Here is a 25,081-nt window from a genome sequence, read left to right as displayed (position 1 = left end):
AGGAATAAATGTATATATAGTAGAGTACAGCAGGGCCTGTTTTTCATATTGTTCATGGATGTATCTTATTATTGCCGGATCACCCCACACATCCTAGATATGCTTAATCAGCATTGCATTTACTTCTGAGTAAAGTTCATATTCAACTTCAAAAACTTGCGAACCTTGGCTCATCAATTCCTGAGAAGTTTGATTAGGAGTCCTTAACTAACACGGGGTATTCCGGTGATTATTGTAGACAAATACTTATTCAGTCCTAATACAGTAATATTGATGCCTTGTTTATGCCTGAAGTTGTCTATCCATAATTAACTAACTAACTAAGCCGAGGCCGATGACAAATCACTAACAAATCAACAGAAATCCTGTTCAAAATCAAGATGAACACTTTGGCGAGTATGAATCACAATCTGGCTTCACATGTCGGTCACAGAAGACATTAATATTCTCAAGAAATCAAGTTTCGCGCAACATTCGGGCTGTTCTATAGTCACGGGCTCCTCCGATGCGGGGGGTTAAAGCAGGTGAAATCACAAGAACTGAGATGTAAGTAATATCCGAGGACTGATTCTGATTCCAAGGCTATAGAATGACAGTAATAGGAGTAAACAGCATCATAAATAGTACCTATCATAGTTCATACATAGTGTATAGATAAACAAGGCCCAGACTCAGCTATGTCGTCATCCCAACAAAGTGGGAATCACATGCAGTTCACGCTCACAGTCAAGCATCATCAGGCACTGACAAGATCTGCAATCCTGCATTTACATCAGAACTTACATCTCATCACACATTTACAGTACATTTAGCATCTATCGTCCAGATTTAATATATTACACTTCTTATCTCACTACACCCCATGGCTCACCATGTCTGCCCCTGTTCCTGAAAAGGCCCAGAACCAATTAACCCCAACCAGCCATGTCCCCGCAACGTCAGGCACCACGCTCCTGCCGCGTCCATTTGCGTCCCTAGTATCTCTGCTGACCCAATCCACTTCATTATCCCTGCGCATCGGGTCATTTTTCGGTGGGGTAGCGCTCGATGGCGCACGAGCGACCACTTTAACTGGTCTTGAACTGAGTCGCGCTGTTATTGAGGGGATTCTCACGCGCGCTGGACGCGATGTCGCGATACGTAGTGGGGACGAACATGGTCGGCTGGAGGCAGAGTCATTATTAGAGAAGAGTGTAAGTCTGGACAATCCTTCTTACCCCACAATGAAAAATGTAAGTGTTAATGATGGGTTTAGTTAGCAACGCTACATACAACAGTGACCTCGGCGTCTTTTTTCGCTGCAGCGACCTTTCATTTCTCGTCAACGACGCTGGCATCTGTGACGAATTTCTCTCAGGCTCTCTTGTCAACTTTGGATGCGATCTTGGGGTCCACTGAGTCTTCGAGGGCGATTGCGGCGATCATCACCCTTATTCGACGCGAGTTCAGATCCGTGGATACCCTCGGAAGCACTGAGAAGATTGGTGTTGGGGATCTCCTCATTGGCTCGGTGGGCTTTGCACTGCTACAGCGCTGGGGAAAGAGAAATACCGAAAGAAGCCTGCGAGAAAATGGCGGAGATGAAATCATTTGGGATACCGTCATTCTTGATAATGGGGCCAGGGCCGATGTGGTTAGAACAGAGGCGCTGCAGCTTCCGAGTGACGAGCGGGAAGATGTCTCAGAGGACCATGATGGCGCCTCCTTTGTGATGCCTGGTAGTAATGATCAACCCTTCAGTGCTGTTCAGCGACGTCCGAGCACTGGGGATTCATTCGCAGATTCCCATCTGTCTTTTCCAATGAATGGACAGCAGGCCTCAGATGAGGATGTCCGATCTTACATTATGAGTCAATTACCGCAGGGCTGCCATGCCTCCATAAGATCTGAGGTTTTGACGGCGACGACAATTACCGTTGATATTTTTGATGAGGATGTCGCTGAGATTACAGCCCCTCCTGGGACGACAATGGTTGAAGAACGATTTCACCATCATGATTACGCTAGCCCGAGTGTGCCAGCTTATCATCAACTACCGAAGCACACAGTAGTGTTTCGGACGGCCCTCAACAAGTCACAGAATACGCAGCTACGACCGCATAGCTCTACCGAACCTGATCTTGAGCCACCACCATTACCAGAACGCCCATCTTTGGGAAAGCATCCTAGAGCCAAATCACAGGACTCATCCAGCGATGCCACTATCAAGGATGAAAGTCGGGCCCCAGGTCCGACATCTAATCACCGAGAGGGCCCTGCTGGCAAAGGATCCTTGGCCAGATTTGCTCAACGTGTCAGGCCCACTGGTCAAGACAAGACGGACAGTGCGAAGCGACAACCTCCTAGGCGACCCACTGTCAAAGTCCCAGCGCCATCCGAGGCAGTATCAAGTCGAGCCCCTATCAAGCCGCCACGAGGACCACTCTCTGTAAAAAGCACAACCGCTAGAGAAACCTCTGCGCGGCCGACTCATATTCGACCATCTAGCCATGCATCCAATTACAGTCCATCCATCTCTGCCCCAAATCGAGGTTTACGGCGATCGCCTTTACCGAATTCACCTCAAAGCTATTCTCCACGCTCTCAAGCCAAGCCTACTCCGCCTCCTCGGGGTGCACACGACAGAACAAACTCTAGGACAGGTCACTATGTATCGCACGAGAGAAGTCAAGAGTCCCTTCTCACTCACACTGATACATTCTCACGCCGTGGTTCAGACTTTCGTCCAGGATCCCCGGCCACCCCTCGTGCTCATATTCGAAGTAGCAGCTCCTTGTCAGTGTCGAGGTCTGAAACTGATGGACCAGTTTCAGCGACTGATACCCGACCGGGCTCCTCGTCATTCCATACCCGATCACATTCATACACGCCAAGTATGTACTCAGTCGCAACTGCGGACTCCGAAACGTCTATCCTGCTAGCTCATCGCCCACGCAAAAGCGCGTATGAAGATTTGGAGACTATCCGAGCCCTCAATCGCGATGGAATGGTTCCTGGTATCTTCCCAGAAAGACATTTTGTTCAGAACGTTCGCCGATTTTGTCGCTTCTCGTCTGCCTCATATGGTTCAAGTGCCTTGAAGGTCATGGGAGTACACAAAGATGCGAAGAATATCCCACATCAAACATCAGACAGCCATGAGCACAGCGCATTCGAGCATAATGCTGGTCTTCCAGCATCGACAATTCTTCTCTCCTCTTTCGTGGACCCAGCCGGTGGATCTAATGCAGCTGGTGAAACAGAAAGTGGCTTTCCGCTCGTGCACTATCTATCCATTGATCACGAATCAAAGGCTGTAGTTCTCACCCTCCGTGGGACTTGGGGCTTCGAAGACATCCTCACAGATATGACCTGCGACTACGACGACCTCGAATGGCAAGGTAAAAACTGGAAGGTACACAAAGGCATGCATGCATCTGCAAAGCGTCTCCTCGAAGGTGGCGGCGGCCGCGTAATGATCACCCTTCGCGCAGCTCTAGAAGAGTTCCAAGACTACGGCGTCGTTCTCTGCGGCCACTCGCTCGGCGGTGGTGTCGCCGCCCTGCTAGCAACCATGATAGCTGAACCCAGCACCATTCTCACCGGCACATCCTTCGTCACAGCATCCTATCAACAACCTACTCAACACCGCCTCCTCCCCTCTGCCAACAACACCGACAGCATTCCCATCCCCACCCCAACACCAAAACACTACGATCTCCCTACCGGTCGCCCAATCCACGTCTACGCCTACGGTCCGCCCGCCGTAATGTCCCCATTCCTCCGCCTCGCAACCCGCGGCCTAATAACAACCGTCGTAAACAGCCAAGACGTAGTCCCAAGCCTCTCCCTCGGTATCCTCCACGACATGCACACAGCATCAACACTCTTCAAAACAGACGTCTCCGGCGCAAAGTCCAACATCCGCCAACGCCTGCACTCAAGTCTCCGCCAAAGCATCGTACACAAGTTCTACGTGAACCAGCCCCCTCTCGTCGTGAATGCAGGCGATGGCGTCGGTGAAGACGCATGGGCGTGGAGAACTCTCGCACTATTACGTGATGAAATGCGTGCGCCGAAACTTATGCCGCCTGGTGAAGTTTTTGTAGTTGATACTATGCGCGTCTTGCAGAGGGAAGCTTTTACGGTGCATTCTTTTGGAAGTGATGGGTATCCGAGACTCGGGAGGCCGGCGACTCGTGTGCAGATGAGGTTTATTAGAGATGTAGAGGCTTGGTTTGGGGAGTTGAAGTTTACGTCGGGTATGTTGAGTGATCATAATCCGGCAAGTTATGAGGCTAGTCTTGCTGCTTTGGTGAGGGGGGTTTTGGATGAGTGAGGTGTTTCTATCTTCTGGATTTGCTTACTTTATTTCTTCAATTTTGGAGGATATGGTTGATGAAATGATGGATCTATGGTGTTCATTTTGTAATATAAGTTACATGATTTTGGTTCCTTTTGTTTTATGGGCTAGACTGCATTGGCGATTGGGTTGGACATGGATATGGATGGATAGGTCAGACTTGGATACACGAATTTGAACACGAATTAGAAATAAACTCTAGATAGATCGATACCACAGCTTCGTTTTCTTTTGTCTTTTTTTACTTATCCGAGTAAATCATTCGAGACAAGATAGTATAACACAGCCATTGAAAGAAAAAAACCAATTACAACAGCATCGGGATGTTGTTCAGAGAAAATCGATACATCCAGATTGTCGAGTATCAATTTTCGAACTATCCTCTCTACCATGATTACAAGCATCAGATTACTTAGTAGTCCTGTAATTCTCTTCCTTTCAGACTTCTTCCTCAACGTGATTCGCATATCCCTCAAATAATCCTTCGCAACCTGCTCCGCCGTCGCCCGAAACTGAATAAGTTGCGTCACAGACTCCCAAGGCGAACTACTAGGAGCCAATGCAAGCTGCAGTTCGGGCTCGGGCTCGGACTCTCCCTCGATTCCAGTGTCTGTCACGGCGTCGGCGTTTACTCTCGCCCCTTCTGCTGTTGGTAGTGGTAGTGACGGCGGTGGCATTGCTATTTCTGCCCGTATTTGACGCTGGGGCTCTTGCCTATCTTGTAATAGACTGTCAAAGGAGTTGTGTGCACCGTTGTGGGTAGATTGCAGTTTAGGCTCTCTGCTGATTTTCAAATCTGGGTCGGACTTTATTTGTGGTTCTGGTCCTGCTGATGACATTGGTGACTCTGACTTCTCCCTTTTGATGTCAGTGAGATTATCCATGGCTTTGTCTGCATTTTCAGCATTTGGGTCGAGATTTATTCGTGATTCTGACTTTGGTGGTGAGATTGGTGCCAGTGTCTCTGGCGTATCCCTTTTAACAGGTCTGTCAATTGTTTCGTCGATGTTGTGGCCGCAGAGATGGATGGCTTCTACGTCTTTTGCCTTAAAATCTGTTTCTAGACCAAAGTCCTCGCTTTCGTCTTCTTCGGTATCACTGTCATTATCATCATCATGCGTGGATGAGCGTCCATGATCTGTGAAAGACTCCTTGGCCTTAATGTCCCTCTCTCCAGTACTGAGATCTGCCAGTGGCTGGTTGGTATCGATATCGATATCAGAGACATCCTGATGATCCAGAGGAACTGTTCTACTCGCAACCTCACTAGTTGTGGCATCAAACACCTCATTTTCAGCGAATGCATATTCAATTTCCCTCCCCTTCGCAAACTCAAGCTCCATATTCTTCTCGCGCCTCGCAATAGCAACCAACCCATCCGCAACGCGAAGTCGATAACTATGCGTAGCCGTACCACCCATATACTCACAAGCCCACTCCAGAATCCGATTGTGTTCTTTCTCAAACGCCGTCGCAGCAGTTACCGTATTCTCAGCTATCCCATAAAAACACCACTCAATACTGTCAATGTTATCCCTTGCATACCATTTACAGTCAAAGAATATGCACATCGCCCGAGCTAGCTTTGGTACAAAGGCTTCTTTGTATACCTGGCCTCTCCCGTTCACCTTGGTGATTATCACGGTAGTTTGGCCGCCGTAGTGGCTTTTGTTCTTTTCAGTGTCGTTGGCTATTTCGTCTGCTTGGGTTACGTTGTGTTGGGCCATTAGACGTTGGGCCATTGGGAGGGCGGTCTTGGATTCTTGTTCTGAGGCGTTGGATTGGTAGGCATCCGATAGGCATTTTTCGATACGTTCGAGCATTTTTTGTTCAAATTTTGTAGTTGAGGTTTTGGTGGAGGTTGCTTTTTCTGTTAGGGTTGCTTTTTGGGTTGGTTTGCGGGGTTTTCGGGGGTTGGGCTTTCCTTTTAGATAGCCGGATAGACGTGCCATTTTCGCTCTTAGGTTGAGTTTGGGTGAGGTTAATGGTTTTAGATGAGGATGAGGATGAGATTTGTAGGTAGGGAGGTAGAGAGGATGAAGATCCGTCTTGGGTTTTTGTTCGGAACTTTTGTTTAAAGAGCGATGAGTGTGGTCTCTGTGATATGTTGGGGGCTTATCTGCCCCTGTTTATTGATGATAGAAACAATGAAAGATTGGTTGTGGCTTCTTTTCTGTCTTTGGTGAAGCGGCTGTGGAAATCGGGCAACAAAGAGTCTCCAAATCTCTTTGATTAGGGATGCCGAGGGACTAGCCTAGATGAGATCTATGAAAGCAATATTTGAACTGAGTATTTTAGAGATGTATCTACTAATAGTATCATCGTCATTATTTATAGAAATGGATTCTGCGAGACGTCCACGGGCCGTTATTGCACATCGGTTCTAAATTAGTAGCATTCAAATAATTCATTCCCTAAGATACCTACTAGTATGCACTAGGTAAGCACAATTCGGGAAAATCTATCGCTCGTTCGATCTGATATCTGTGGCAGCAAACGGCGACGAAGCTTGGAACGGAATATTTAATTTTCCTAATGGGTTCAGTGCCTATAAAAGGACTAATCTTTCCCTTCTGCATCAACTCGCCATTCTTCAACCCTTACAATCACAACCCCCTCCCAAAGTCCATGATTAGTATATACCCACTTTTCCACCTGCACACTTCAGTGTTTTCCATACTATATAACCCAACAAAGGTTATTCCTCCTGATTGGACTCCACAGGGTCGTCCCAGGACTTCCAACATGTCTCCAAATAAGTACTCTGCCGCGCAGGTGGCCGAGGGATGATTCCATTCTCGGGATAGCCACCTCTTGAACACTAGGTACGAAGATCTGAAGAAGAAGCTCGTCGTGCGAAGCTCACACTCATGCAAGATATCAAAGAAGAACTAGTAGCTTTTCGAGGATGGATGTTCTCTTTCTTTAGGCTTTTCTCGAGTAGGGAGAATGAAGTGGAAAAGATAGAAAACCTCAAGAACTGGCCAATGCAGGTGCCAGTATGCCTGAGGCTAGATGTTGTAGGTGGTTCCTGTGTGACTGGATCATATATAGTCCAGACCCTGGGCAACCCACTCTTGCATTGCCCTAAATAGCTTTATCTAGTCGTTTTCCTTGCTATAATGAATATTTTTCGTTTTCTGCGCTATGATTCTCCGTTTATTGTTAATATAATACTACATAGTAATCACGAACAGTATGGTCGGAAGTTCCCCCATCGATCAAGCCATATTTTGTAAAGCGTGTAAATTTTATCGAAGCTGCAGTGTCTGGGCATGTTAAGTTACGGTTCGTACTACTAGTATATATATGGGTGCGAGAAGGCACATACATGCTAGTGAGTATTCAACAACTTGATATAGAAATACTGGAGTCTTTGAAAACTTGCATAGTTTGATAATTTCAAGTTCAAGTTGCCTTATGCATGTTATTGAGTGTACAAACTACCCATTACTATACAAGCTACTCCGTACTAGCTATGAATATCATCCCTGCAATACCAAAACTCACAACCCAACCATTAAAGACTCGGATCGACGGAATTATTCGGTCGCATCGCATCGATTTTAAGTTTAAGTTTACATAGTCAAGTACCTAGCAAATACTATATTTGTCTATAGCCCAAATAAAGGAAGCGAAACAAGCATAAGCATGAGTAAGCAGCCAGACTGAAAAATGAGTCTTTATGTACAACCTACTACCCACTGTAGAAGGCCGAACCCCTGAGCCGACGATCAACGCGCCCAGACCGTTCCGTTCGTTCGGCATATCCGAGCTGACATGCTCAGGTGAACAACGCACGCAGACAGACAGACACCTCAAAACGAAAGAAAAGAACAACAAAAGCAAAAATGAACACTTACATGTGATATGGGGAACAGGATTGGATAGGATTCTATTATAGGATCAAATGAATCTGGATCATTATAATGATCGACAGCCGTACGGAGTACTTGTAAGCGAGATGAGATCGGGTTCGGATCCGGGGCCCCGTTGTCTGTCTGTAGTGGTCTAGGTAGTATGTAGCTAGTTAGTCGTAATTCCCGATCGCATTCTGTCTTCTCGAATCCAAACAAATCCCAGGTTGTACTTCCGTATACGTATTCGCATCCATGCATTTGCATAATATTACAAGGATTAATAAAGTAAAACATCTGATTAGAATAGAATAAAATAGAACACCCATTATTGAGATAGTATACATCACATGAATCACATTTATCGCTTAGCGAGGACTAGTCGTGGTTGAAATTGAACTGTTTGTCGCGGATCTTTATCTATAAGCGGAAGGGAGGGACAGGGAACTCGGGAGGGAAGTATGATGCCGGTCAGTGACAGTTGGGGACCCGGGAAGAATCAACTGCTTAGCCTTGTTGAGCTGGACTGGACTTTGTGGATATGATAATGCACAGTTTGTACTGGATAATATGTATTTGTATTTGGCACAAATAGTGTAAGTGTAGCATGTTAGGTCACTTGCAGGTATACTGGTCTACATTTACATTTACAATTGCATACGTTTACGTGAAATAATAGCAAATAGTGATCGTGAGAAATAGTACATTGACTCGTAATTTGAATGAAATCCATCCTTCTTCTAACCTTGATTCATGTCCAACCAGAACCAGAACCAAAGAAACGTTCCAAATAATGCAGGGTATCACGGCGAGAAGCACCAGACAGCATGTCAATCCAATCCATCCCACCCATCCAACGCCAAAAGACAAACCCAAGTATAAATGACATAGGGAATAAAAAAAAAGAAATTTAAAAAATAATAAGAAATGAGAAATGGAGCAATCGCCCCTGGACTTGCCAACTCATCCGTAAGAAATAAGGAGAATGGTCGAGTCTTTGCTTTTCATGCTTTGTTTTGTTCTTGTTTCTGATTGATTTATGAAACCAATGCTGTGGGCGCAGGTGGTGCAACTGTAACTGCACTACCGACACGAGCAGAGTGACAACCACGCTCATGACGCTTCATATTGCTGCGTACGGAGAACGCTTTCCCGCATCCAGGCACTGTGCAACGGAATGGCTTCTCGCCTGTATGCGAGTGGGAGTGAATACGCAGAGAAGAAGGACGAGAAAACGCCTTATGGCATGTGCGACAGATGTAGCGATCATGTGTTGGCTGGAAAGGAGTCCCCGATGAAGGCGGGAAGTAGTGGTGATGTTGCCAGGCTGGGGTGACGGGGGAGATGATTGAAGGAGATGGTTGAGCGGGTTGGTGGTGGTGATGTTGGTGTTGCACCTGGGGAATCTGGACCTGGGGCGCTGGTTGCCTTGTTGTTGGGAGGGGTGCTGTGGCGGGGGTTGAGGGTGCGAATGTAGATGTTGTTGGTGGTCGGGGGTAGTACATTGGTGTATGGTTGTCGATGGGGGAAGAGTAGGATGAGACACTTGGAGCGGGCGAGGCGTAGGGGCCTTGAGCACCTTGTTGAGCTGAGCTGCCGGTGCTGGAGATTGAGGAGCGGTGCAGATGCTCGGAGGTCTTGGTGCTTAGCTCTGATGGGGAGCGGACGCTGTGGCCTGATCCTGAACCTGGGCGGAGTGGAGGAGTTGGTGGGAGGTGGATTGTGTCGTAGCGGACATCACGCTCCCGGGATGGTGGGGAGAGACGTTGACGCTCTGGTATGTGTTAGTTGGTGATCTGATATACTATAATATATAGTATGGATTGAACATACTAGCTGAGTGCTGGGCTCCATCGGCACCTTCCAGCAAAGAAGAAATGGAAGGCAGTGAGCATTTGACCTGATCCTCGACTGGCGGCGAGGGAGGCGCTTGTACGGAGCGCTTATGATAGGACTCGGTAAATGGCTTAGGAGCGGAGAGGAGATTGGCCAGATCCATGATGAAGGTCTGTACCGAAACAAGGTAGCTTGGATTGTTTCAAGTTGGGGTATGGGTTGAAGAGGTTGGCCCAGGGCAAAGTATGGGGGACACGAGGGTTTATAGTCGGGACTCGCGTGGATGATCTACGATACCGAGGGGGGGGGGGGAAATAAGTAAAATAATAAAATAATAAAATAAAAGGTGGATTTCCTGATTGAATCTCGCACAAAAAGGTGAGACAGTCCGTTCCAAAGCTTAATTTAATTAATAGAATATATTTTCTCGAATATTTTGGGATTATTTATGTAGAAATAAAATAACAATTCCTTCGGAGATTAACCCTTCAAGTGGGGAAGACATGACGATGCATGCGAACAAAAAGAACTATAGCGGGACAAAAATAATTAAAAATAATTAAATGAATGAAAATCCCTCCAAAGCCCATTCGCATCCACGAATCTGCCATCAGTCCCACTTTTCTCCCCAATAAACGACGGACGATGCACCAGTTTTAGCCTCGGGAAGCCACGCTAGAATCACTGAGCGAACACTAGTCCCGATATGGGAGGCCGGAAAGTGCCCGTTGGGATTAATAAGGAATAAATAATAAATAATATTTTATTTTTTCTGAAATCACAAAATTAAATGCGAAGAGAGAACTCGCCTCGGCTACTAGTGCAGATCCTGGGCTTTACCTGTCACATACGACCGTGAGCCCCATAAACGGCTGATCGCACCTGGATCTCGTCGCGGGCGATCATAGCCGGATTGAAGATTCGTATTGTCGTATTCATGAATTCTTAGGACTTGGCCTTTATTCTTTATTCTTTACTCTTTACTCTGAAGTCATGTCAATATTGTAAGCTACTAGTATGTAATAAATGCAGGTTCTACCTTGTAGCTCATAGCTCATAAGTAAAGAATGTAGTATCTACGTATAGGGGCCGCCCCGGATTCCATCAAGGATTCAAGTTCTCGCGTGGAAGAAACAAGCCAAAAGGGAAGGTCATAGTAGGACCCGCATTACGCTAAGCCTGTTCGGTACAAACCTCCGTTGGGGCCGGGGCCATGACAAGCCAGATACAGGCAAATACTGTATGCATCGCAGATGACGGGGGTGGCGGCTCTAAGCGCTTGGGACGCCGCCTCGCTTACAAAAACTCTAAAGCAGAGCAGACTTTAGGAGTACGAGTGATCAGAGTTAATTATGAGAGGACTGGTTTTGGACTTTTCACTTTTACTGCGTAGGAAGGCTCTGGATTTAAATTTACATTTACATACTGTGTAGTGCAGCTGCAGACATATACAGGGTTGATCATAAACTGCTAGTGGTCATGGTCACCGTGCATATTTAGTATTGCTACCTACTATTGATTATAATATTTTTAAATTTGAGTATCAACTAATCTGCTCATAGTGATCTCTGATACCTATTGTTCACCATATAAACCTTATATATAGCTCGCACTAACATACCTTACACCATTTAAGAAGGTGCCAAAATCCATGTCGATCGTAGGGTCTCCTGAAGATCCCGATTACCCGTCCGGAGGCCTCCGCTAGTCCAGAGTACTGTGTGTACTGTGTGTACTGGGTATACGGAGTGACATTCACCCGAACCACGGATCCGAATCACCCCTTAGTCACAAACACTCCCACGCCCAGCCACACCAGAACCAGAACGGGTTATGGAAACGATCTGATTCTGATTCTGATCGGCGTTCTGGAACAGCCGGGGCCGTTTGCCTACATTACACACGGTCGGGTCGCAGTCAAAGGGACCGTGCACCGTTTCTGCACAGACGACCAGCCCGGGCATTGGCCGTTAGGGGATTCCCATGTCCCGACCTCGTGGAAGCGAGGTTCTCCACTTTCCTTTTTAGCCCTTTACCAGGATCGCCTGCTCCGTGCGTGGCCGTTTTACTATTTGAGGGGGGGTGGGAGCGAGATGGGGTCGCTTTGGGTTTAGGGGAAAATGAATGAAACAATCCTTGATCCTGATCTACAGAGGACTACTGGTTTTACATTATGGTAACTTTATTGTTGAGTTTGATGTTCTGGTCTCCTCCTTGGCCTTCTTCTTTCTGATGTTCTTATTCTTGGCCCCTCGGTTCTATGGAGGATCGGATGGATGTAATCGTAGCCTTATTCCTTGTTTCTTATTTTTAAGGAGTCAGATTCAGAGTCATCATAGTAATTAAAGATTGAGGGTTAATGCAAAGGATTCCCGAGCGCCTCTTTCCTATTCTCCGTGCTCATGGTCATGGTGATCGCTGCAGTAGTGTGCACAGGATACCAGAATCAGGTTCTTGTGGCTGGTGACGACGAGACGCATAACAACTCGCATAACAATCTTCCTCACGGACTATGTATTCACATCTTCGCAGCAGGCAGGCTGAAATCAAAATCACAATATAACCTAATTCGGCTTCCTCCGATGCATTATGAAACCAATCACCACCACGGATCCACCAGCACTGTAACAGCAAAGGCACATCACATCGCGTGGAAAGGCTCGAGCGTTATGATCCACGCCTGGGGGCGATCCTCCTGATCGGCCTTTCGAGAAAAAAGAAAAGAAAAAGAAAAGAAAAGACCACAATCTCCCTTTGTCCCCACCCCACCCCATTCACCGTATGCGACCGGCACTTGTACTCGGGATCGACTAGTTTCCCTCATTACCGGTTTTAGTATTCCACCACCTTTGATTGGTGACCCTGCGGCTCATGCTCTGATTCTGGAACTGGAAATGCCTAGAAGAAGAGGGGCTGGGTCTTTACGACTCTGAATGATGCTCTTCATTTCCACATAACTCAAATTCAGCTCCGGGGACCTGGTAATGACGGGAATGTCACTGGGTCGGGGAACCTTTTTTCGCGGTACGGATACACATATTTACTCATTTCATTTCCTCAGGATGCAAAATGGGGCTTCTATCGGCATCTTGGCTTGGTTTGCTTTTTCTTTTGGGACGCACTGCGGAACTTTGTCGACAAGACATTCCTCTCTTGTGAAGCTTCAAAGTCACGCGAAACTTAATTTACGGTAGAGGAGTGGCCCGGTCCCGACGTCTTGGACGTCTTGGGTGCCATGGATACATTCAATCCGTGGACAGTACCTGGTGTCTTGTCTTGTTCATTATGGAGTATTCTGGAAAGAAACTTGAATGTGGAAAGTAGACTGTAAAGACGAGCTCGGGCACTATGGAGCATACTCGCCAAAGAAGCTGTGTTCCTTGGTCCCGAATCTGAACCATGAATTCAACTGGAGACTGGTCGATCCAAAAGGCCCTTGCCTCGTCTAGACTTTTCCCATTTACGTATTTCTGCAGATCGCAAATGCCACATGGTTATGGCTTCAAGCCATGGTTATGCTTTGAGATGGTGATTTCTTTCTTTTTTGCCTTCCTGGCTCCCTTTTTTCCCTTTCTTTGCTTCTTCCTCGCTCGGTTGATCCATGTATGTAACACGATGAGTGGGAAGACACGCACTAAGACGCTTTCAGCCAGAATCCCGGGTCCGCGCGTTGATCGATCGGGGATCATCCGGGGCGCCCATGCATGGCCCCATGGCCACGCGAGAAGTGTCTCACCCCCTTTTTTCTTTTTTTTTCTTTTTTTGACCCCTTATTAGTAATAATATCGCATTTATTACTTTATTTTATTATTTTGGTTTGGTTTCTAGGCAAAGAAACCAAAACCATCACATGTAAGTGGGGGCTTTCGCTTTCCACTCAATAATCATCACCGTCAGGATTCTAATAGCGAGGTTTGCCTTGTCCAGCCACGCGGAGGCTGACGAACACATGGCACCTGCAGGGTACAACCACTTTCTAAGGATCTGATCTATGCAGAGATGATTCACTCACAAGATAGATCAGATCAGATCAGTTAGTAATGAAAATATTTATCCATGAACGTAATCGCAGTAATGAACACTTCATATACAGTAAATCATACTGTGTATATCTCACGAAGGATCTACAGGACTCCGCCTAGGGCCCTGGACTGACCACGAACCCTCTTGGGAAGGTGGAAAACGTAGCATTGACTCGGCTGCGTTAAGTCCGTTCCAGGGCTGATTGGCCCAGACCCGTTTTGATTCAGATTAAAACCAGAATCAGGATCTTCCCGCACTTGTACTTCGACTCGACTCCGTACATACCCTGTCCCAGGTCTGCTTCATAATGTATATTTAATACTAGCATTAACATTCACATTGACCCTGGCACTAATATCCCTTTCATTCTGATTGATTAAAGAGGAAGTACTAGCCCCGGATCCTGAATGCCCCTTTGAACCTAGCCGCACTGGAAGCGAAGTAAAGGAAAATCATCTTCCTCATTGAAACACATCAGGAGTATCCTAGGGTCTAAGCCAGCTTGATCCGAACCCGAATTCGAATTCTTCTCCGTACATGTACCGTGCCTAACCAATTCAAGATTCAGACATGGCAATCCCATCAATTCGATTGCCGAGATGATCCCCCTTCCCCCTTCTTTTTTTCTTCCCTCCCCCCCCCCCCCCCCCCCCCCCACTTTCATCTCACGTGGAAATGAGTAATGCTAATTATTCCTGACGTGTTCGACTGACGCGGAACCAAACCTGTCACTGTATACCTAGCCTCCTTCCTGTTTCGGCTGATCGCCCCGGTGGATCATCGACAACCGCTGGCCATAGCTCCATTCGGGCAGTCTCTCCGGTCTTAGTGCTATATTCGATTTTCTCGGGCCCAGGGCCCTTTAATTCAATTCTGTTTCGCGCAAATTAGTACTACCCATATCCCCTTTATGGAGATATTACTACAAATAATACTACATAAAAGTATTGTTATATAATTTTATGTTTCCTTTCTATTTTCGATCGGTAAAAATTGAAACGGCGATCTCGGACATGCCGAGATTATGTCCATATATCCGTAGTGGACTAGACTAGACTGGACTGGACTATCTATCTAGATTCCAGCCTTAAATAATCTGAATTATGATTATAATCGTTGTGTGCGGAGTACTATGGAGTACACAAACTATGTGATTTTGTAAATAGCGCATGACTTGAGTGTTCGTATTGTAGCCCCTGAATGGAAATGGGATCCTCACGCAAACTCTCAGGAAAGCATAAACGATGAATTCAAGTCCAATTGGAAATTCATTTCCAAAAATACATACTCAAGTTTCCGTGTCCTTCGTACATTTGTTTTCATATTTGCTTATGTAGCTCTTTGAAGAGATAGGGGTTATGTTGTGTTGTTTTGTTTTGTGTTGTGCTGTTGAATACGAGGGATACGACAAAACAAATCATTCTACGGACGGGGGTTACTAATGGCTGACGGAGAACTCCCGTTAGCCCAGGTCCAAGCCCAATTTCAAGATCACCCCGTATGTACAAAGTGCATCTGCATACATCACAGGAGCACGGAGTAGCAAAAGCAAAAGCAAAAGTAAAACGCAAACGCAAAAGAAAAGCAAATCTAATTCTTGCCTTCGTTTCGTCACCGGACAATCACCGTAATCGTTCGTAATTCCCCATATCCATCCAATCCATCTTCGTATGTACAACCAATCTCATCTGTCAGGAGTAGTGTAACCCCAGTCCAGTACTTTCTTTACTTAGCTCCCCCTGACCACGATCGACTGATGATCACACCAGATATCTCGGGTAAACCGAACGGTGTGTCAGCGCCTACGCTGAAACACGACCTGTTCGTCACAGTTAGGATCGACCCTCGGTCCCAGGGTGGTCAGGATCTTAGCGAGGGAGCTAGACTAAACTGGGTATAAACCCCGTGTGATCGGCGACTGGTTTCCCTTTTCCCAAATAGTACATGCATCGACTCCTTCGAAGAACATATTTAGATTTATTTTTATTTTTACTATTTGAGCTTTTGCTTTCTTTTGGAGCGGGGATGTACGGTGCGTTGGTTGAAGGGCTGTGGGAAGGAAGGGTTGTTGGTTGTTCGTGCAGTTGCAGGAGTCTTGTCGTGTGGCCTGTGTCGTGTCCTGTTATGTTGGGTGGTAGACGTAGACGTACATAATGTACATACGAGTTGGAGATGTGAAGTGGAGATGGAGATTGGCCAAGGGTTCGGAGACATGCATGTTTGTGGGTGGTTTGCGAGGCTTTGTTCTCCATCGTTTCTTATTAATTTCTTATTAATGCCTAGAAAATCATCGAGTCTATTCTGAGTTCTTGCTTGGCGTTGGTGCTTCTTACCGACGGCTTAATATCCGAACATCTGACGACGTCGATCCTGATCCTGATCCTGTACAGAGTACATGCAACTAGGATTTGGATTTGCGGACGGATCATCCTTCGCTGCGTCCCCCTGTCTGTTTTTAGGGTTTTGGTTGGTAGCTTTCTTGTTGGAAATTCCGAGTGGCTATCTTTGTTCTTGGATAAACTTTGGCATACGGAGTACTCCGTTTTCCTCCGTGGAGACCAATCTCATCAAACATGGAAGTATGTACCATAGGGAGTCCACCAAGAAGAGACAAAGCACATCTCAGACAGGGATGTATATGCCTCATGTCTATCGTAAAGTTTAACATCATGATCATCATGCTTTAGATTATGCATTTTCTGTGGATTTCAAGGTTTGACCTCCATTCGCCTTTCACTAATTGCCTGCCCAAACGGGAGAGAATTTGAATTGTGTAAGCATTACATATCTCGTATTGACGACGGTCACGGACGGTTCTCTTTGTTCTATTCTATCTCCAGGACTTTTCCACGACGACAATAGGACTTAGTACCTAGATAGGCGTAGTATGGACAAGGATGTCCATCCCAACAGACTGGGTCGGCGTCATTTATCCAGTCAGCAGCGCCTCCTGTCCTGCCTTTTAGGTACATACCCTCTGACCTCCATCACACCCCCTACCTCCTCGACTCGTCTCGTCCACATACCGACTACGCCTAGCCTAGTGCGACGATCGTTTCAGACCCTGATGCAGGTGATGATCTGGTCCGGTGGAGGGGAAAGGAGGGCTGGAAGACGTGGCACTGGCACCGGCGCCAGGCGCCATCGCACTAATGGCAGATCCTTGTGCTGTGATCGACCTCTTCCTGGAATTTCATTGAATGCCGGCTATTACTTATTCCATCGACAGTGATTCGACATACTGTCTTAAACAAGGTTTCTAGAATTTGCCCCAGGTTCCTTCTTCTCTGGAATCTTGTTGGTTGGTCTCTTTGGGGCTTGGGGTTGAGATGTCATCGTGTCGCATTCAATTGATTTCTTACTGCAGTAGATCATCACACGGTTGCATCCACTCTGGAGCTCGAGGTGCGGGCAGATCAATCAAAGAGAACCAAAAAATGAAAAATAAATGTGAAATAGAAAAGAAAAAAAATGAAACGAAACGAAAATCACGATCCAGCCCCATACTGTATTCCACACCTGTGCATCCTGTGATGTACGCCGCCGACTGCGACGCAGCCCCGGTGCTTTTTGCCTGATTTACTCGTATTGAATTTTGAGTCAATGCAGTCCTGGTCTACTTTGTAACTACCAATGCAACATCGAGTACGGAGTCGGAGTACATATTAGCGGGAGTACTCCTTGGGTAAACTCCGGGAATACATATGGTCGGCTTCAAGTTTAGATTCAGCTTCTACTCTATGCGAGTCAGGATATGATGAATTAAGTTACTCCGCAGTTCAGACTACCGAAAGAAAAGACTCAATAACCAAAAAAAGAAAATATCCCCAGTCTGGAACCAAAATCATGTTCTCCACCACATGATCCTTCGATCCTCTCACCGTTATGTAGCCGTACATGTACATTACATTGTACATATGTGCGAGACAATCAACATAAGCGAACGGGGAACATGATTAGAACCAAAGTCCCAAACCTTCGAATCCAGGGGCGGAAAACTGCATCATGTTATCATCTGGCCGACCAAATCTGAATAAAGGTCCGCTCAAGTGCTTATGTATTACGGAGCATACCTGTCTAAGCAGGTGCTAATGCTAATGTGATATTATATGTAGAACATGGCTTCGGATCCGATCACAAAAATGGACTTTCTGTCGTGACACTCTATATGCTTTCTGGAGATATATCTCCGATTTTCTCGGCCACGTTTATTGGGGGCCGTTGCACGTAGTGGGGGTGGGGGTGGGATGGTCATGGTTCTGACTAGCTTTGTTGGGTGCGAAATGCGATGTTTGTCTTTTCTAACTTAGGCTGAACTCTGGCTCTGGTGTTTAAGTTTACCGAACACGGAGCAATATGAGTTGAGTTAATCTCCTGAAGTCTATTAGAGACTTGTTTCGGTGCTTCCCCACATGGTTTTGGTAAGCAGGACTACTTGATCAACTAGAATAACTATTGGTTCACTAGTGACGGTTAACCTTTGAAGTTATTTGGTTTGCTGAGAATAACGTAGATACTAGAAATGCTAGAATGTATCTGCAAAGTAGGCTTTGCTTGATCACCACGTTGCAAGTCTTGTTTGTGCGTGTTTCTTGGCTGAAGTGGGTTTGCTTAATGCCTGCTTCGCTGGTCTTTACCGATATCCGTCGGGGTCCGTGCATTTGCGCCTTTGGCTTCGAATGTAGTTGGGGGCTGGGCTGTTTGGGGGGTTGGTTGTTTAGCGCCCGCATTTACTACACATCACCTGGTGGGATAGAGTCATCTAGAAGTCTAAGAATATACTAATACAGGATTTAGATTATTATTAGGGGGCCGTAAGCATGATGGATCGGCTGCCTAAAAGACACCATACCCGGGCGACTTGGGTTTCCCGATCCTCCGGGTTCCCGGATTGTATGGGCAATCAAGCCACTTTTTGGGGGTTGCCATGGCTATGGTAGTAATCTTACATCTTATAGGGTGGGGGGCAGCGAAGCGTTACATATGCACCAGGTTGTTGGTTATGTATGGAGCACATTAGTGTAATCGGTGGGTGGAGGCGCTGGTTAGGATCCCAAGTTGTCGCCCTAGGGGAACGCCACCACGGCGCTATCGTCCGCGCGTCAGGCTTGCGAGGTGACCGGGGTTCACTGTAGGCTGATTCTGAAGTAACTGAATCTTATTTTGGGTATTTAGATACGTCTTTCTAGGGATGAGATGGAGGGAGGCGAGAGAGGTTAATTTGAATGCGTCATTTTTCGTAGGGGGAGGGGATACAATGGCCAATGAGTATTCTAAGTAGATTGGATCATCGGGGCCTCTGCTGTGGGGATTAAAGAGAGGCGGTGAAGTAATCGAGGCAAAGTGATGTTTATCACTGCTGCAGACTTGACTTTCCGTTGGTGGGAGGGAACTTGTTTCGTAAGTCAAAGCGTACTTCAACCATTTGGAGAAAAGTGTCACTCGGAAAACCCAATGCTCCTAGCTGCGTGAGTGAATCTGGTTCTAGTCCCATGCGCAGTGATATCCAATGCAACGTGTAAATGCAGATTGGCCATGGAATCACTGTTTGGTCAAATGGCCACCGCATCAGAAGCATAACATGCATACATATTGAATCCGGTAGCTGGGAGTAGTTCCAGTTCAGGCTGGAGGGATCGACTAGGCGGTTTTTCTGCGGGATCGTGGAATATCGAACCAATCACGCCTCCAGCCTCTTAGCCATCTTGGCCCTCTTACTGTAGACGAGGTGCAGTGTCTATCAGCCTTGTAACTCCGTACTTCGTACATACATGTAGGTGCACTTTCAAAGCGCGAGGTGGGTGTGGAAATCATGGTGCATGGGCTAGTGAACTAGGGAAACGCAAATCCCGCCACACACCCGTCGGTAGTGGGAAATCTAGCCAGCCCCGGAAGCACCCCGAGGAGGGGTTAAACCAGAGAGAGGGAACAAAGCCCACAAACTCGGACGATTTAGAGTTGGCCGGAGCGAGGGGTTGGCCAGCGTCGCCCAACGATTGGCACATAAAACCTCCGATATGGAGCCTGTGATCTGCGGCGGAAACGCCCGGTGGTCGATCTGCATGACAAGGAGCCGTAAATGCAAGTTTCGCGCCTTTTGCACGAGGATCGACTTCGGACCCAGTTTGTGTGCTTTTTTTTGTCTTGGCCTGTTCTAACCGAAGTTGCAAGGAGAGAAGCGATAGTCGGATCATCGCTCTATTTGTCCACCTCTCCGATCCAACAATGGAGTGCGAATCCTTCGATCATCCCCTCATGCCGAGGATTTTCCCACAAATTCGATCCACGGCATTTGTTCGCTGCAACCATTTTCAGCCTGATCGACTGCGAATCGATCGCCACTGCAACGTCCTCACCTGATGCAGCCTCCTTCGCCTTTGCAGATTGGCCAAGGTCGTGGTCCACTTATCCCCAGGTCTGCTTGTTTGCAGCTCCCAATCCGGATCGCGCCAACGACAGAAAAGAAAAACAAATTAGAATAAAATAACAAAGGAGGGGTCCAGGAATAGAAAATGAGCTCGGACACAGACTCGGAGACCCCGATCATGCATAGAGCCAGGATAGAAGTAGAAACCTCCGAAATTGGAGTATGGGAAAGCTTTCTCCACGGTGAAGATACCCACTCAGGCAGGTGTTAAATTTCTAGAATTGATTGCTCGTTCAAATGCCGGTATGTGCAAATAGATAATGAAATAATTCTAAATTAATGATTGAGGAAATGTGGACTCGAGAGCGATCGTGATTGTGGCCCACTCCCCCAGTTCCACAGGTGCAGATCCGCAACTCCCACCGAAGCCAAAACAAGGATGAAAGTGAAAATGAGGAAAAACAATATTTGGTATCTTGAATCATTATGCTGTAATGTGACGGTGATCAAACTCGTAAAAACCAATTGCAGAAGATGGCTACCCGGGTGGTTCCCCCCTCCATCCATTATGCGTAGACACCGACCTGGGGACTGCTGCCCAGATTATTTGTCTCAGCATTCATTTCCTTCCTGAGACGAATAGCCCGGCCGACATTCAGCTTATGGTCCTTAGGCATATGCTCGCCACTCCAGATAGTAAGAACTCTCATGCCAGGCTTGTAAGATAGTCCAGTAAGAAGCTTCGGCGTGATGAGGAAGTATTGCCCACCACCGCTGCCCCCAACAGGATTGCCTTGGTCGTCGGTCTCTTCCTCAGTTGAGGCACAGGCAATGTCCACCAAGCGACCATGAACCATGCGTTCGTTCCTTGGGTCCATACCCTGGTTGATCTCGTCGACAACCCGGAATGGTGATGCAGACAGAGATTGAAGCGCCATGAGGTAGAAGATAGTGCTCACAGCTCGCTCACCACCTGATTGACGGTGTGAATCCAAGAGTGACAAGCTTTCATGCTCTCGGAACTTGACGTGGATCTGAATAGACCATTGATCAAACTCGCTACCACCACGCTCGCCATTTGGCCCAGACTCAGCTTCCACCTTGTCTAGGCTTACCTGTCCAGCACAACCAATGCGCTGGAAAGAGTCTGAGAAGGCATCACTAATCTTGCTGATGAGTGCGTCCAGCCTTGGTTCCCAAATTGCCCGAACCTCATCAATGCCCCCTTGGAGTGCATCCAATTGCTCTTGGAAAGAGGCGAGTTTGTCGCGCAATTTCTCGATCTTCTGCTCACGCTCTTCGAATTCCTTGATCATGCTCGCACTGCCACCCTGGGTTAATTCCAGTTGCGCCCTAGCTGAGTCGATCTCCGCATTGAATTCATCCATGCCGTAGTTTTCGATTGCCGCCATCGACGCGCAAAGTTCCTCACAGCCGGGTCTCTCATTTGCTTGATCCATGATGCGCTTCGAAGCCCGTCTCATGCCTCTGCCTTTACTCAATGCATCTGCATATTCGGCTTGGAGGCGCCCAACCTCGCGGGATTTTTCTGCTTTCATGTTTCGATATTCACTATTACGGTTATTCAGAAGTTGGAGATCGGAATGTGCTTCAAGACATTTAACTTCAACGCTGACAAGTTCCTCGAAGGCTTCCCGAAGATTCTCGACGGCATCCTGCATGAAATTAGAATCGAAATTGAAAATATCCAGGGGATAATTTAATCTAGGACATACCGCATACTCAATGGCGGCCTCGGCTTTTCTGATAACAACTTCATCTTGTCGGCCGCGGATTTCAGCAACGCGCTCTCGGGTCGTCTTGAACATCCTCTCAAACGTGGTCTTCTTGGCTAGGATTGCAGCTGTGGAGGGTCAGTTCATAATCCACCGGCATTGAAAGTTGACAAAGAGACAAAGAAAAGAAAGGACCAAAGAAGAAAAAGAGAGACGTACCAAGCTTCTCCGGGATTGCGCGGTACTGTGTATGTGCTGTTTGCTTTTCGGCTTTCTCCTTCTCAATCTCGTCCTGTAGTAAAAACAGTCAATATATGAATGAACAATTATCTGAAGGTGTGTAAGGTGTGTTGTAAGTACCATGTCACTATGTAACTCTTTTCTCCTCGAGCCTAGGTCCCCCAACTCGGATCTCTGTTCATTCATTTGTTCATCAATGTGCTCTTCTTCCGCCTTGGCGTCTCTGATTTTATCCCGGTGTTGTTGTTTCACAGATGCATCCACAGGTTGCGACGTCCAATACCTAGCAGGTCTGACCGGGTTGACGCGAGTCGACACAGCTCCAGGCCCGTACTCCCGACGTCGAGTGCACTTATAGGATTGTTTCCCGGCAACCCATGAAGCGAGGGTTCCCGCCACGAGCTCTTCATAGACCTGATTTGATATCTCATTCAATCCAACGGGTGTTCTGTGCAAACCATTCTCGCTACAAAGCATAGCAAGTACAGGATCGGGACCCTGGATAAAGTCTTTAGCCCAGCCCTCAAACCCGAGTCGCTTGAGTTCCTCGTTTGAGATGTTCACGGTCATGGACTCGAGAGACGCCGAGCATGTCTTGATAGTGATATCTGAAAGCTTCAAATCTCGGTCAAGTGCCCTTTGCAGGGTGCGAAAATCGTTTCTGCTTTGTGTCGTGAATGACGTGAAGTCGTTTTTCTGGAACAGTGATTCGATTATATCGGCATATCGAGGGTTTTTGATGGAGCAAGTGACAATTGGCGGACCGAACACTTCTTTTTCAAATTTGTCTTGGTTTTGGAGAACCCATCGATAGGCTTTTAGCGTATCTTGTGACAGATTCGCCAGCTTGTTTTCTTGACGGCCTACTTCTGAGTCCAGTTGTCTCAGCTGCCGTTCTTCTCGTTCAACCTGGTCTTGCAATTCGCGCTTTCTTTCGGCCAGAGGAGTTTTAAGTCGGTTGATCTCCTTCGCCCTCTCTTCTATTTCGCGAGCCTCGAGTCTTTTTTGTTTCTTTTAAACAAGTCAGAAGGGATTTGCGTCGCCATGGGATACTCAACTTACCAGTTGCTCATTGTAATAGTCAGGGTCAAATTCCACTGGCTCTTCCTCTTGCTGCCGTTTCAGCCTTTTGTATTTTTGCGTTTCAGCATAAGCATCGTCCTTCGTCTTCTGGTTGGATTTCTTGAGGGCATCAATCTCGCCATTAAGCTCTTTGTTTTGAGCATCCAAGTTTTGAACAGTATTTCCCTGTGCCCTGGCAATATCTGAAAGCTGTTGTACTTGGGTCTCCCGTTGTTCTTTTACCGCACTGACTTGATTCAAATAGCTTTCTTTGGCATCCACGGCTGCCATCGCAGGCGCAAGACGTTGTTCCAGTTCCCCCTGCTCCTGTTCGCACTTGGTCTTCTGCTCTTTGAGTTCGGTGAGGGTACGGTGATATTCTCTATATTCAACCCATGGGCGCAGGAAATCCAAATTGTCGATTTTTTCCTGCACTTCAGCTCTTTGTCGCATTCTCTCCACATCTGCCCTTTGCATCTCCTGTCGATTCTCCAAATTTGAGAGCATTTCTTTGTCGCCGCGATTGTTCATTTCAATATCCTTCTGTTCGCCTCGTAGTTTCTTCAAAGCATCGTGTTGATTGACCATATCTTGTCCAGCAGCTGCTCTCTCGGTAGAATGAAGGAGTTCGATTGGTGTAAGTGCGGCAAATTCAGCAACCTTGTCTTGAGGTAAAAACTGGCAGAGGTTATCGACTTGAATTGCGAATCCTTGCGCGAGTTTCAGCACCGTTTGTTTAGGAGCAGGGTGGCCGTTCAACGTAAATGAACTCTTGTTTCCATCTCGCTTGATCATGCGACTGATCACTGGATTCCGCGGGGTACCCGGGGTGCCTCGCAAGTTCAATCTCGATCGTAGCTTCGGAGGAGCCATGCTTGACGAATTCACCGAGATCTTTAGCGCGGCCGAGGTGCTATAGATTCAAAGCTCGTTAGTCAATGATACAACGATCCACGTAACATGTTACTCTTGCCCAATGCCGTACCTGAGGCCCCCATCCAAGTCCTAGACAGATAGCGCAAACCAATGTACTTTTGCCAGTTCCGTTTGGTCCGATCACCATGTTTAGCTTTGGGCCTGGGAAGAACTCTGCTTCGGTATAAGTGACGAAGTTGACGACTTTAATACGAACGATTGCGCCAGGCTTGTATCCATCTGGGCCCAACCCAGGGTGAGCTCTCAGAGATTTTCTGGGAGGCGGCGGCATCGAATCTTCACTTTCATCACCCTCCTCCTCTTCGGATTCATCGTCGCTGGGAGGGTTTAGGCGCGCCCGTTTGCGAGTTGACGTTTGCGCAGATGTTGGAGCCTCATCTTCTTGATCAGAAGGCCCATCACCTTCCGCACTTTCATCTTCCGATGATTCATTTTGGTTGGTGGGGGTTTGACGAGGGCGTTTACTGCTCGATGGCGGGGAAGAGCCATTGTTATCGGACTGATCGGTTTCGGAATTTTGGCTCGGATTTTCGCTATGGGGCATCGAACTGCGGGAAGACATCGTTCACGCAGAAAATGAATGACGGCCCATGAAACCGAGAACTGAAGGCTTGATATGGGGGAAATGGGAAAGTGAACAAACGCGTCGCGTCTTTGAGAAACGCCCATAATGGGTCCCGTA

At 47.1% G+C, this 25,081-nt stretch overlaps 4 protein-coding genes across 4 annotated transcripts; 1 reads left to right on the top strand and 3 right to left on the bottom strand.

Annotated features, from left to right (window-relative positions):
* Positions 1-872: 872 nt before the first annotated feature.
* Positions 873-4,318, top strand: N7478_010912 (lipase family protein; the record flags this gene model as incomplete). The annotated part of the gene is made up of 2 exons (XM_056927126.1): positions 873-1,193; positions 1,256-4,318. 2 exons carry the CDS (start codon positions 873-875, stop codon positions 4,316-4,318), a joined length of 3,384 nt encoding a protein of 1,127 aa, XP_056774174.1.
* A 269-nt stretch (positions 4,319-4,587) lies between these two features.
* Positions 4,588-6,294, bottom strand: N7478_010911 (DUF2786 domain-containing protein; the record flags this gene model as incomplete). Its single annotated transcript, XM_056927125.1, has 1 exon — positions 4,588-6,294. The coding sequence occupies one exon, from the start codon at positions 6,292-6,294 to the stop codon at positions 4,588-4,590; it is 1,707 nt and encodes a 568-aa protein (XP_056774173.1).
* A 2,942-nt stretch (positions 6,295-9,236) lies between these two features.
* Positions 9,237-10,198, bottom strand: N7478_010910 (C2H2-type zinc finger protein; the record flags this gene model as incomplete). Its single annotated transcript, XM_056927124.1, has 2 exons — positions 9,237-9,973; positions 10,033-10,198. The coding sequence occupies 2 exons, from the start codon at positions 10,196-10,198 to the stop codon at positions 9,237-9,239; spliced, it is 903 nt and encodes a 300-aa protein (XP_056774172.1).
* A 10,793-nt stretch (positions 10,199-20,991) lies between these two features.
* Positions 20,992-24,961, bottom strand: N7478_010909 (DNA repair ATPase SMC5; the record flags this gene model as incomplete). The annotated part of the gene is made up of 6 exons (XM_056927123.1): positions 20,992-22,101; positions 22,162-22,289; positions 22,381-22,453; positions 22,522-23,412; positions 23,464-24,357; positions 24,449-24,961. The coding sequence occupies 6 exons, from the start codon at positions 24,959-24,961 to the stop codon at positions 20,992-20,994; spliced, it is 3,609 nt and encodes a 1,202-aa protein (XP_056774171.1).
* Between the last annotated feature and the right edge of the window lie 120 nt (positions 24,962-25,081).

This window comes from Penicillium angulare (genome assembly GCF_028827245.1).
Source record: "Penicillium angulare strain IBT 27051 chromosome Unknown utg000008l_segment0_segment0, whole genome shotgun sequence".
Classification (NCBI taxonomy): Eukaryota; Fungi; Ascomycota; class Eurotiomycetes; order Eurotiales; family Aspergillaceae; genus Penicillium; species Penicillium angulare.
This window is presented reverse-complemented; position numbering and strand designations above follow the sequence as displayed.